Genomic DNA, 13,279 nt, shown 5'->3' with positions numbered 1-13,279 from the left:
CCTCTTTTAACTGTAACTCCTTCATCCAGTACAAGTGGTAGTGCAAAAGTCTTGTGGACAATTTCCACTGGAACGGAACCCTTTCTGATTTCCCATCCACGAGCCCTACCGAACAGTAAAAATACACGGACACACCGGAAGTTGGGGCACCCAATAAGGCATGTCAAAAGTATACTGTTTATGTTGAAGCAATTTCAGGAAGCACAGCCCCTCATTGGTCCCGCCTCTTCCGGAATGAAGCTATATAAGTACATTGCGTAACTTCCGTTTTTCTCTTCCACCGGAGGCCTACACGCCGCCGTTGCTGCCGCCGCCATGGTAAGCCTGCAATTCGGGTCGGGATCTAACGGCATCGGAATCGGGGCAGGGAAGGTCCACTTTCAGAAGTCCAACAACGCCTTGTTTTAAGGCACTGCAACTTTTTGCGTGGAGTTTTGGACTGCACAGTTGAGAAAGAACGACTGAAAACTTGAATTCACGGCACAGGACCCGAGGAAGGGTCACTTCCCGGACACATGAAGGCGGTGGAAGATTTAGGCATATTTGGTGTCCTGCCGCTATTTCTCCTCACAGTGTAAATTTGGGAACAGGAGGGAATGTGTCTCCTTTTCCCAGAAATTGGTTGCATTCCTCTAGTTTTGAATGCTTCGCGTTCCTCTTCCCTTATAGGAAGGAGTTTTGCTAGGAAAACGTGGAAGCCAGGGTCCTGGCTCCTTGTATGAGAGACTTCACAGTTATTCTCTTTAAGGGCCTTACCACTGGGTGATAGTTCACAGTGACCTTTTTTCTCTTAATCTCCAGTCTCTAGTGATCCCAGAGAAGTTCCAGCACATTTTGCGAGTACTCAACACTAACATCGATGGGCGGCGGAAAATAGCCTTTGCCATCACTGCCATTAAGGTATAGTATAAGTGAGTTTGTAATTGAGAGCTGGTTCTTGTCCAGACCAAAATTAAACCGGAGACTCGACCTGTCCAGTTATTATTGACTGGTGGGTTAAAAGGAAAAAGTTACGGAGACTGAAAGATAACCTTTTAGCACAAAAGATAGTTAACAAAAACTAGAGGGAGAAGTCTAAGGTCAAGACAAAACCTTCAGCTTAAGTGAAGGGGTTGGGTATGGTTCTCTGAATTTGCTAAACTTGCCTCAGATTGTTTACTGGGTTTAGGCTTGTGTTTTAGATTTCTTATCGTTGATACATCACAATAAGCCCTTCCTGTAAAATGTGCATTCTGTGAAAACATGGATAATTAATTTTCCACGTAAAACATTTCCACAGTTTAATCTCTTCTTCCCCACCTCTGTAGTATGTATTTCCATGAATCCTACACCTTCCTGCCTTCAGAGCATTGTCCTTGGGTGAAAAAGGCATAATTCATACATATATTACCTGAACAGCTGTGTCAACAGATTGCAGGTTTGGTGAAACATGCCTTTGACGTGGAGGTTGACACAGATAATAATGTCTAAGGGAAGTCTGGTGGTATATCCCATAGGGATACTCAGCACTGCTGAGCCAACAAGAGCTTGCTTTGATCCTTTTCCCATTTTTTTTCCTCTTTACACTTTTTTCTCTCTTGCAGAAAGATAGGCAGTGCCTCTGCTATTTCCAGCATTGGAGGCTCAGCTAGCTATTCATTAATGAGAGTGAAACATTTTACCTTTGACTGTTAAAGTAAATCTAAACTTGGATATGCTCTTTTACCCATCATTCTGAATGGGGCAGTCTTGCTATTTGTTATAGAAATAGTCCATTGTCTTGTTGGCACCAGTACTGGTAACTCAAAAGGGGCAAGGCCATTCTTGCTTTTAATCTCCCATTTCTGGTACATTGTTGATATCCATTCCATGTTGGTGATGAATGGTCCTGGGATACTTTACCCTGTGAGGACAAAGCACTTGTACCTTTGGCTTAAGGGATTTGTCCGATTCACTTGGTTTTCCCACTGCTAGAGAACGCACAGCTTTTATTCACAGTCTTACAGAGGGGAGATGTGTAATTCCCTGAAACTTGGGTTTTGAAAAATTAATACTTAAAGCGAGTAAGGTGGCCACTCTGGTACATAGTACGTGGCTGGTATCCAGGTCAGAGATTGGGGTCCACCAGCTGGCTGCAAAGGAGCCGGCTTCTCCAGTAAAGGATTTGTAACAACTAGGGGCTGTTCTGCTCTCATATAGTGGCACTGGGAGTCCACTGAATGGCAGGCAGGAGAGGAGGTTGATATTACATTGGGCTGCTTAAGTGAGATTATGAATATTTGTGTCTGAAACTGCTTTGTTAATGTATGCGATAATCTTTAGTTTACCTGATACTATTACATGTACTTAAAGTCAATGAATAGGAATTGTTTGGAGTGACTTTGGTATCCTGCTATGTGCTGAAATTTTTAATGTGTGGAAAACCAGGAACAGCAGGCAGTTACCTCTTTAGTAACAAAATGAAAGCTTGGAGATTGTCTTTTGTTAAGGATAAAGATTGAGAGTAACTTCAGGAGGTAGCGGGTGCACCTATCTAAGTACTTGTTTAAATCTTTAGAGAAAGATAAAGTATGATTCTCCAGGCACTCTTAATTCTCCTCTCAGTGTATACTCGGGAATCTAGAAAGAACAGTGATTTGCTTGGGGCAAGCTAATAACTACAGATAGTTATGGGGCCTTCAAAATCTTTTCTTAGATGTTGTTACATGTCATCTGCACCATCCCTAAATCCACCTTGTTTATAAGGTCTTTGTTTCCCAGCATGGTGTCTTTTTCCAAGTACTTTGTCCTTTCTGAAAACCCCTCGAGTATGTGAGGAAGTTTGCAAATGGAAGAGTGTGACCAAGCCTCTATACTTGTTGCCCTGTGATAAATTGGAGAACCTGGAAGAACCCAGAGGCACACTCGTGTTTTAAATCTGTGGTGCTAACCCCGGAGGCTGTTCATTTTGAGTTTGGTTGCTATGAACTGATCCTGTCTGGACACTGACCATTTTTAGGAACTTGGTAAACTGATCATGGTGGGATGGCCTGCCCAAAGAATTTGTGATCTCTAGGATCTGTAAGCAACCTGTGGCTTACAATATCCTGGTCTTACAGTTTTAGTGTAACTTCAGCTCTAAAAGCCAGGCACATAGTGCAAGAATTGGAAAGTAAGGGAGTTGCTTCAGTGTTACATGTCTGTTAACCAGTATCTCTTGTCAGTAATTGTATGGGGGGGAGGGAGATCCCTATTGTCAAAGGCTCATCTTTTTTTTTTTTTTTAAGTTTTAATGAACATTTACAGAGATTTTGGATTTCCATTCATTCATTCATTGTTGCATTTTTCTCTCTGCCCACTCCTACACCCCCCACCTATGTAACCTTCATTCTGGACTCTTGTCATAACCATAACACCCAATCATATATTGCCTTTAAACTGTTCTCTCCCTCATTTGTTTGAATGAAGTATTGATTCAGTGACTGGGATAATTGGGATGGGAGTGTCAGAGACAGTGCGATTGGCACAGGACAGAGCAGAGTTTAGAACGGTGTTTAGGGCTTTTGTACATAGGGTCGCTATGAGTCGCAAGCGACTCAATGGCACATAACAACATACATAATTTATCCAGTTTTTCCTCACCCCTACCCTGATGTTGGTCCGGTTCTATATAACAGTGGCACTGTGTGGTATTTGTCCTTTTGTGACTGAGATATTTCACTCAGCATAATGTCCTCCAAGGTCACCCATTTTGTAGAATATATCATGAGTTCTTTGTTTTTCAGTGCAGCGTAGTATTCCATTGTGTGAATATACCACAGCTGCTCTGTCCATTCGTTTGTTGATGGGCACTTAGGTTGTTTCCAACTCTTTGCTATTGTGAACAAAGCCACAATAAACATGGGTGTGCATATATAAAGGTTCATCTTTTACTGCGGGTTCTTTGTTCACTAGGAGTTGTTAGGTGCCATCAAATTGTGCTGAGGAACTTAGCACTTAGTTATTTCAAACCATTATGTGTGAGGTTTTTGCATAGTAATGCAAAAAGAGAAGCCAAACAATCTTAATTTCTCCAAAATTTTTCTTCTCAGGGTGTAGGGCGAAGATATGCTCATGTGGTGTTGAGGAAAGCAGACATTGACCTCACCAAGAGGGCAGGAGAGCTTACTGAAGAGGAGGTGAGGACATGGGTTGTATGGGGTTGGGCTTACTTGGAAGAAGGGCCTTGGGTCCCCTTCTAGATGTGACCTTTTAACCCATCTGCTAGGTGGAGCGTGTGATCACCATTATGCAGAATCCACGCCAGTACAAGATTCCAGACTGGTTCTTGAACAGACAAAAAGATGTGAAGGATGGGAAATACAGTCAGGTTTGTTTCTGTGGAAGGGAGCTGGGCATTGGGGCACATTGGAGATGAGTGCTCATTAGACTGATTGGATGAGGTAGAGAACATTCTTTCCCAAATTCAGGTTTTGGCCAATGGTCTGGACAACAAGCTCCGTGAAGACCTGGAGCGACTGAAGAAGATCCGTGCCCACAGAGGGCTACGCCACTTTTGGGGGTAAGTGGGCTTGAGGGCTCAGCCTTTTCGCTCATTTTTGTTATGATCTATGTATGATTTAATTCTTTTTCTATTTTTACCTTGCAGCCTTCGAGTTCGAGGCCAGCACACCAAGACCACTGGCCGTCGGGGCCGTACTGTGGGTGTGTCCAAGAAGAAATAAGTCTGTAGGCTTCATCTGTTAATAAATAGTTTATACATCTTCCATCTTTGTGTGACTTTTTTCCTGGTGACAACATTTGGACTTGGGTGGGTCCAAGTAAAATTATAAGGAAACCCTTAGATTTGAGGGGCAATGTAATCCTTTTCTAAGGTACAGGCACATAGGGCTCCTTGGAGGCAAGGACAGCAAAGCTTTGACTCATACTTGGACAAGTTGTTTAATGTGCGGGCCCAGTCAACTGTGAATCATGGTAGTCCTGTGCACAATAGTTCTGAACCCTGTCCTATCTTGAGCCAGTCTCACTGGCCTGTTACCTCAGTCACTTGTTAGTCTTCCTCTTTGCACTGTCCCTCCACCCTTTCAACTTTGGTGTCTTTTTCCAAGGACTGGTCCCTCCTATCCATGTGCCCAAAGTATATGAGAGGGAGCTTCAAAATCCTCTCCTCCAGAGGGAAACTTGGTTTCTTCCTCCAAGACAAACCTGTTAGTAGCAGTCTATGGAATGTACAGTACTCCCAACACCATAATTCAAAGGCATCACCTACCATTCTTAGGCATTGTCCAGCTCTCTGATGCATAGCAAGCAATTAATTGTGAAGACCATGTCCTGGATTGGGTTCATGGTGCACTAGTCTCTAGTCCAGCATTTTAGAAAGGTCCCTGGCAGGAGGCTAATACTCACTTCCTGGCTGCCAGTGCCAAAGTTGATTTTGGTGCCAACCAAGCTGAAATTGTTGACAATATCTTCATCTGTCATGATGCTGCCAGTTGGCCCAGTGGTGAAAATCTGTTTTACATAAAGCACTCTTTTCCTGATTTTGAAGCAGGCATTGTTTCTCGTTCTGACAACTTCCTGATCCCACTATAGCTTTCACATGAGTACAAAGTGTTCTATATATGATTGTCATTCTCAGGGCCAGCCACAATTTCCTGGTGACTTGCATAGTCAAAATTTCCTCTGGTAAATTTGCTTTCTGCCAAGATCCATCAGACGTTGGCTATAATGTCCCTAGTGCCATGGCCTCTTCTAAACCCAGGCTGTATTTCTAGTAGTTCTCAATACTGCACTGGTCGTTTTTGGATAATCAAGACTTGCCTTTTGTGTGAAACTAGTGACAGATTTCCAGAGTCAGATTACTTTGTTTTTTTGAATGGGGATAAAATCTCTTCCAGGTAGCTTCTCGACATGCCTTGGCACAACCTGTTGAGCATGTCCAGGGCAGGACAAGTTGCTAGGAGGGGCTGTATTGCTTAGAATTCGCTTGGAAGGGTGGAGAGTCAGCACACAACAGGAAGATCCAATGGGCTTAAGTGTATCAGAGAGGGTGAGGATGGCACAGGATATGACAAAATTTCCGATCATTCGTTCATAGGGTTGCTATCAGACCTATCCTGATGGGACCTAACAACATATATGAAGGTTTTAGTGGTGTGTTACAATCTATAAGGTGTGGCCTCCCAAGCCTTGAGGTGGAGCCCAAAGATAACGTGAGGGGTTATAACCAAATGAGAGGCTGTGTGAGCTGAGGAGTGCGCCACCTAGCAAAAGTAAGCGAGTTCCTGCCCACTCGGTGAGTATTTCCAAATAAAGGGGTTAATTCTAGTCTGGAGTCCTCCCCAAAACTAATGCCCTCCGGAAGGGACACAGATCAACGAGACCACCGCTGAGCAACAAGGGATGAACAGGTTTCAGCTGGGCCTGGAGCACTAGGAGTGGTCCCCGTTTACAGTCAGCACTGCTCGAGCCCTCAGGTAGCCCAGCCGAGTCCCCCTCGCCGGTCCACCCCGCTCCCGCAGGCCCAGGTGACCCTGCGCTTTTGAGGTGCTTCCGGTAAGGGCTGCGTAAAACGTACAGCGCAACTTCCTCCCAAGGCTTGGCGGGTGGAAGGGTCGGGGGGCGGCAGCCATGGAATGGGACCCGGGAGCAGCAGGCCCTCAACAAGGTAATTGTATCGGCAGCTCCAGCAACGGTTGCTTGTTGGACTGCCTCGTGCTCCGGGGCATCTACAACCAAGGCCGCAGCAGCCCCAGTACTGGGCCGAGTGTTTGGACTGACCCACTCGGTGCACAGGTGGATAGGAACGGGAACCCCCGATCTGAGCCAAGTGGAGCTAACTGCCCTTTACTTCCCACCAGATCCCCTCAGACCGCAGGATGATGTCCCTCCGCCGCCTCCTCCTTGCCGCCCTGCTGCTGGTGATTGTCTGGACTCTGTTTGGGCCCTCAGGCCTCGGGGAGGAGCTCTTGAGCCTCTCACTCCCCTCCTTACTTCCCTCTCCGGTGTCGCCAGGGCCGCCCATGGATTTGCCCCGCCTCCTGATCCCTAATGTGGAGGCGTGTCGTGGGCCCGGCGCTCCTCCCTTCCTGCTTATTCTGGTGTGCACCGCGCCCGATAATTTTCACCAAAGAAACGCCATCCGGGCCTCGTGGGGCGGTCTGCGTACTGCCAGGGGGCTGAGGGTGCAGACCCTCTTCCTGCTGGGAGAGCCTGTCCATCCACTGCCCACTTTGGACAAACAGAGAAGTAATTTGGTATGGGAGGCTCAGACCCAAGGAGACATCATACAGGCTGCTTTCCATGATTCCTACCGGAACCTCACACTCAAAACACTCAGCGGACTGAACTGGGCCAGCGAGTACTGTCCCATGGCCCGCTACATTTTAAAGACTGACGATGATGTGTATGTCAACGTCCCCGAACTGGTTTCAGAGTTGGTCTGGCGAGGGGGCCACTTGGAGAAATGGAAAAGGACTATGGAGCCCCAGGGAGTTGGAGCTGCAACTGAAGAAAAGCAAGAACGAGCAGACCAGGCCTTAGCGTACGAGCCTGTTCCTCTTTTATACCTAGGCCGGGTGCACTGGCGTGTGTACCCCACTAGGACACCAGGAAACCGACATCAAGTGTCTGAAGAGCAATGGCCTGAGACCTGGGGCCCCTTTCCACCTTACGCCTCAGGTACAGGGTATGTGCTGTCAGCTTCTGCCGTGCAGCTCATCCTAAAGGTAGCCAGTCAGACACCCTTTCTGCCACTGGAGGATGTTTTTGTGGGGATAAGTGCCCGAAGAGGAGGCCTCACTCCAACTCACTGTGTCAAGCTGGCTGGTGCCACCCAGTACCCCCTAGACAGGTGCTGCTATGGGAAGTTCCTGCTGACATCCCACAGGTTGGACCCCTGGAAGATGCAGGAGGTATGGAAGCTGCTGGACAACCCTGATGGGAAAAAGACTATGCCTTTCTGCTCCTGGCTCCAAGGAGCCCTGGGCATTCTGAGGTGCCGGGCAATAGCCTGGCTTGACAGCTGAGTATGTCAAGGGCCACAGGAGAGGCGTGAGGAGCTGAGTGGGGATCACGTACCCCTGCCCAGGGCCTTGTCTCCTTAGGCCTCAGGCAGGGGCTACAGTTAAAGTAGATCCATCTCATGTCACTCTTCAGACAGGAATGAAAGGGAAGCTCATGGTGTGGCCTGCTAGCCCCTAAAATAGTCATGAGAAACAGTGGAAAAAAACTGAGGTTGTTCTCTCTGCTCGACAGATGAGGGACACGAGCTCCTAAATATACATTTTTGTCTCTTTACCTCGAGTGCTACTTTCTTTACCAGAACTCCCAGAACACTTGAGTGGGAAGTCTCAGAGGCTGCCAAACTCTGATGGATGGGAACAGGATCTCCAAGGAAATGGGAGAGGGAGGACTTTGAGGAAGGCCCTGACAAAAGCAGGGCTAAGACCAAACAACCGATCACACAGTACAGGGCAGAAGGCAAGGGCAATACACCATGATCCCTCTGATCCTACAGTGCCACTCTAGGCACAGGCGCTGGGGACTCCAGGCACAGGTGTTAGGGACAGGGCCATAGGATGAACCAGACACACTGTCTAAAAAAAATCACCTTCCTCTTTAATACCAACCCTCCCCAGGACCCAGTTGCCCACCCTGGTAGGGAAGGGACAGAAAAAGAGGGCCATCCCCTCTGTTTCCAGGAAGTAAGGTCATTTCCCCATAGTCTTGGGGATAGATTATTGTTCCAAGTCATGTCAGGGCCAGATTCAGTGCACAAATCTGTCCAGGGCAGAGGGCCGGGTTCCTGTGGATACAGCTGCCTTCTCTCGTTTGTGCTTCTGCTTCTCGAGACTCTCCCGGACTTTCTCCTGGCAAGGGGACACAGGGACATGGTAAGAAGTGACAATGCCAGGGACACAAGAAGAGGAGGTGCTCCCCAGAGGAGGGCTGGCCCACCCATCAGTGCTCTCACCCTATGCTCTTCATCCATGACCTTCCTCTTCCTCTTCACCAGGCTGGCCGTGGAACTGCGGCCCTTCTTCTTTGGCTTTGGTTGGAAGGGAGCCTTGGCCTCGGGGTCATAGCCCTAGGTAAAAGGACATGAGTGAAATCTCTAATAGCCTCAAAAGCCATGGACTGTAGCAGCCAGCACTTCCCTACTGTACTGCATTTCTAGGAGAGGTTCAAGGTGGGGTCTTGGGGTGAGGAGGCCTGGGCAGACAGGGTGGTTGGTTTGGGGCGGGGGAAGGGGGTGTGGAGGGGCCCGCTCCGCACCAGCCTCTCTATCCGCTCCTTCTTTGCCTGCTCCAGAGTAACGACATCAACTTCTGCCAAGGTTCGTGGGTCCAGACAGATGAGCTCTGCAGGTACCTGGCAATATCATAAGGGGACAGAAATACATAAAGTCACAAGAGTGTGACACTAAAGATAGAAACCAGAGAGGGTGCTGAACCCCATTCTTCCCAAGACTCCTGGCATGAAAACAGTGGGAAACTTTTCCCAGTCCCAACCCAAAGCCAGAACTGGGCAGAGCCTTACCTTCTCCAGCAGGGCCTTCACCTCCCACTCCTGACGCTGCTTCCGGCTCCTGTAGGGGTTATTCTCAAGGCCATCAAAGTTGGGCTCAGCAGCTCCTGGAGGAAGGGAGGAACATGGACCCATGAGAAGAACCTCATTCAACCAAGCCCCTGACTCCTTGCTGTCTGAGGCCCACCCAAACTTCACCCAGTTCATTCACTTTGTGCCCCATTTTCCTGGTCTACTTACCAGGAACCAGCATGCTGGTGATGCCTGCACTGTGTCCCACTCCTAAAACATCTTCAAAGGGGCAGAACTGAAGGCCTTGCACATGGCCCAAGAGCCGGTGGGTGAGGTATGGCTTCTCCAGAGAGGGTGGGCTGCCTTTGCCCTGGCCTGCCCATATGTTGACCACATCGCCCATTCCTGCAGCCAACAGTCCCCGCTGAGAAAAGTCCAAGTGCCCTGCTCCCTGGGGCAGTGTCCGAGCGCTGAGAGGCTGGAATGTTCCTCGCAAGTCAAAGATCTTCAGCTGGTGGTCCAAGCCAGAAGTGGCCATGTACCTGAGAGGAGAAAATGAATCAAATAATCTATGAGTTTATTAAGCAAACCTATGGTCAAATTCATATTCCCCGGAAAAAAACAGCTGTTGCCCTCCAAGCACTGGGTCTGGCTAGGGAGAGGGCCCAATAATCACCACCACCAGCATCACGCTAAATGCTCCACAGCCAGCCTCTCAATTAAGCCCCATATGACTGGACACTTATTATTTCTCTTTCTTCTCAGAGAAGGGAAATCAGGGTTAATGGGTAGGAGAGCTTTCATTCTGATCAAACCCTTTTCCTTAGTGCCTGCTATTTTATCCACTGGAGCTCTGGTGGCCCACTGTTAAGGAGTCATGCTGCCAACCCAAAAGCATAAGGTTTGAATCCACAAGCTGTTCCACAGAAGGATGTGTAAAATTCCTTTTGTGCAATTAATTTACAGCCTCTGAAAACCCACAAGAGGGTCAGCTTTGAGTTGGTCCTGATGTGACCAATAAAGACTATACAGCTCTCTTGAGACATATAAAATAAGCAGAGAATACACATGGTAATCTGTGTCTCAATGTGGTGTTTCACTGCAACCACAGAGGCAGCAGAGAAGTTAATCAAAGAGAAGGATCAACTGCAGTGGTCAGGGAAGAATTCAAAGAAAAGGTGAGGTGTGTGCTATTCTATATAATAGTGAAGAAAACACAAAGATATGTAAGTACAAATGAATTTACATCATAGACAGAGATGGAAGCAGGATTAGAGGAGAATATGGTCAGAAAAACTGGGAAGAAAAATTGTAGAGGCTCTTAAAAACTCCTTAGGAAGAAATTAAGTAACTCGCCTTTCCCTAGAAATGGAAATGGCAAAGTTACTGACTAAATCCCCTCAAGGTGTCTCACAGCCTACGCTGTTTACTTTCACACGCTGGAATGTCTGTCTGTGTTCAAGCTGTTCCTGAGAGGAAGGCTGAAGGGGGAATCGGCCAATGCCCAAGAGAGAAATTTTCACCAAGGGGTCAAGGACTTTCTTGGCTTGGCTGTAACTTTCCTTTGTACAATTTTGTAAGCAATCATCTAAGGTGTAATTACTGGTCTCCTCCTGTTTGGACCAAATAAAAGCAAAAATGAACTAATCAATCAAAAGGGAGCTTAAGAGAGCCTATGAGGGGAGACTTATGACAGAGCTGAATAGAGGCTTTGCTGGATTCTACTTCTGACAACATAACCAGGGACCCAAGTCACCAGAGTGGAAAGCTAGCACTAACAAATCAGGAATAAGTGAAGGCCACTCTCTTGAGTGAGCCAACAACTCAAGAACACATTCTGGCTGTTCTGCCCTACATACCCGCCTATGGAATTCCCTAGGAAAAAACCAGTCAGATGGCCAGCTGGTCATCTAGCTTAGTCCATACAACTATGTTACATCTGTATCAGGCAGTTCAGCTTTGAGAATCCAACCCAATTTTAATAAAAGCTTTCAGAAAATTACTTGGAGAAGGTGGTAAATCCCATCTCTGGACCCCTTGTAGCTTGTCTAGGGAAGAACCTGAGGACATTATCAGGAGGTGAGAGTAAGATCAAGAAACAAAGCACTTCCACATTAAGGGGTTGACCAAACCTCAGGACTAAGTGAACTGATTACACTCTAAGTACAAGAGCAGCTGATCCATACCACTTAGGGACGGCAAGCTACAGCTTAGGCCCAGTGGCCTTGGGACAGGGGTCCTCACCCTTCCAGAGCCAAGCTGACACAGCTATGACGTGAAAAAGCGCATAACCAAACTCCAGATAGTAGTCTGGAAGGTCAAGCGTGTCCAAGTAGCTAAAAGGTTTTTATAATTTGGTGACCACTGGGATTTCCCTGTACATTTGGTTGTTACTTTCTTTACAGTAATTTTACAAGGTGCAATTATTGCTCTCTCCCTGTCTGTAACAAAGACAACAGAAGAAAAGCAAAGATGCGCTAAGACAATTAGACTAACGGATCACATGAACCATGACAACGGGGCAGAAGAATTAGATGGTACCTGGCTGCCACTACTGACCATCCTCAAAAGGGATCATACAAGATGATCCTGGACAGAGGGAGGGAAAACGTGGAACAAAACTCAAAAATGTAAACAAATCCAGGCTTACTGGTCAAGCAGTGCTGGGTGGAATGCCCAAGGCTATGACGAGTTATCCTTCAAATCTGAACAAATTCCACCACCGTGGCTTAACTTTCTGCTCTGAGGGAGAAAGATGGGCAATCTCCTCCTGTGTGATTCACAACCTCTGAAAATCTGCTAGGGGGTCAGCTGTGAGTTAACTCTGATGCTGACTCTCTAAGCAATGAGAGAAGAAAGAGACGAGACAGATAAGGCAACCAGGAAGGCACTCACTTAGAAAAACCAACCTTTTAGGATATAGAATCAAAAGAGCAGCATATGCCCAAGGATAAAATCTAGAAGAAGGCTAAACCAATTCATGAAAATGAGAATAATAGGGGGAAAGTAGGAATATGGTAACAATATGAATTAAGTAAACAGTATCTTTTGAGTAGGAACATGAAATCAAGGTATATAGATTGCTAACAAAAGCTCCTGCCAGGCTTAAATTGTTGGTTCAGAGGTAAAAAAATGGAAATCTTGCTACCATCAAGAAAGAGAGAACAGCACACCCTTTGGGATCAGAGATTCCTGCCCAAAATGGAGACAGACTGAGATCAAGACACCAAAACATGGCAGCAGCAGTAACAGTGGTGAACCAGAGGCTGTGTGAGACAGAGCTGAACTAGAACTGCCCCCCACAGAGCCAGAGCTGAGGGCCTGAACTCACTGGTGGAAGGACAGGGAGACATCACAATCAGCAGGACTAAAAGGCTGTGTGACATCAGGTCAGGCCTCCAAGGCTGAAAGGCAAAGGGCCTGCAAGCATACCTGAAGAGCTGTCCTCACTGAATAACTGCCCCGTTTCCAATTTGAACTGTAACGTGTTACTCTATAGTCCCCTTATGGAGTTAGCAGAGGTCAGATTCTGCTGCTCTCACAGTGACCACACTGAATTTTTTCTTTACAGTGATTAAACCCAATGTGTACGAATGATTAAAACAATACACTTTCAAGACTTTCACTAAACCATGCTTTGAAAGTTAAAAAGAAAAACTTTAAAATTAATTTTTTAAAAATTAGTGAAACTATTTTAAAACAGAAACACAGATTTCTGAATGGGAATCCCAGAACACTTGATCGTTCTAATGGGAAACTTATACTTAGACCAGGAGGCAGT

General features: G+C 46.8%; 3 protein-coding genes across 3 annotated transcripts in view; 2 read left to right on the top strand and 1 right to left on the bottom strand.

The window, feature by feature from the left end:
• The first annotated feature begins 277 nt into the window (after window positions 1-277).
• RPS18 (ribosomal protein S18) lies at window positions 278-4,717 on the top strand. Its single transcript, XM_006882092.1, has 6 exons — window positions 278-318; window positions 802-900; window positions 4,050-4,136; window positions 4,226-4,327; window positions 4,428-4,519; window positions 4,607-4,717. Exons 1-6 carry the CDS (start codon window positions 316-318, stop codon window positions 4,680-4,682), a joined length of 459 nt encoding a protein of 152 aa, XP_006882154.1. The 5' UTR covers window positions 278-315; the 3' UTR covers window positions 4,683-4,717.
• A 1,871-nt stretch (window positions 4,718-6,588) lies between these two features.
• On the top strand, window positions 6,589-7,985 carry B3GALT4 (UDP-Gal:betaGlcNAc beta 1,3-galactosyltransferase, polypeptide 4). Its single transcript, XM_006882195.1, has 2 exons — window positions 6,589-6,726; window positions 6,819-7,985. The coding sequence occupies exons 1-2, from the start codon at window positions 6,589-6,591 to the stop codon at window positions 7,983-7,985; spliced, it is 1,305 nt and encodes a 434-aa protein (XP_006882257.1).
• A 741-nt stretch (window positions 7,986-8,726) lies between these two features.
• WDR46 (WD repeat domain 46) overlaps window positions 8,727-13,279 on the bottom strand; it is an 11,619-nt gene continuing 7,066 nt past the window's right edge. Inside the window, exons 11-15 of the mRNA XM_006882091.1 lie at window positions 9,727-10,040; window positions 9,499-9,593; window positions 9,235-9,330; window positions 8,933-9,046; window positions 8,727-8,828 (exon numbers count right to left, since the gene is read on the bottom strand). Coding sequence (XP_006882153.1) covers window positions 8,727-8,828; window positions 8,933-9,046; window positions 9,235-9,330; window positions 9,499-9,593; window positions 9,727-10,040 — 721 coding nt within the window. The remainder of the gene's footprint in view (window positions 8,829-8,932; window positions 9,047-9,234; window positions 9,331-9,498; window positions 9,594-9,726; window positions 10,041-13,279) is intronic.

This window comes from Elephantulus edwardii, unplaced genomic scaffold (genome assembly GCF_000299155.1).
Source record: "Elephantulus edwardii isolate Elephantulus edwardi_28Jun2011 unplaced genomic scaffold, EleEdw1.0 scaffold00017, whole genome shotgun sequence".
Classification (NCBI taxonomy): domain Eukaryota; kingdom Metazoa; phylum Chordata; class Mammalia; order Macroscelidea; family Macroscelididae; genus Elephantulus; species Elephantulus edwardii.
The sequence above is the reverse complement of the archived record's forward strand: the minus strand, read 5'-3'. Positions and strand labels throughout refer to the sequence as shown.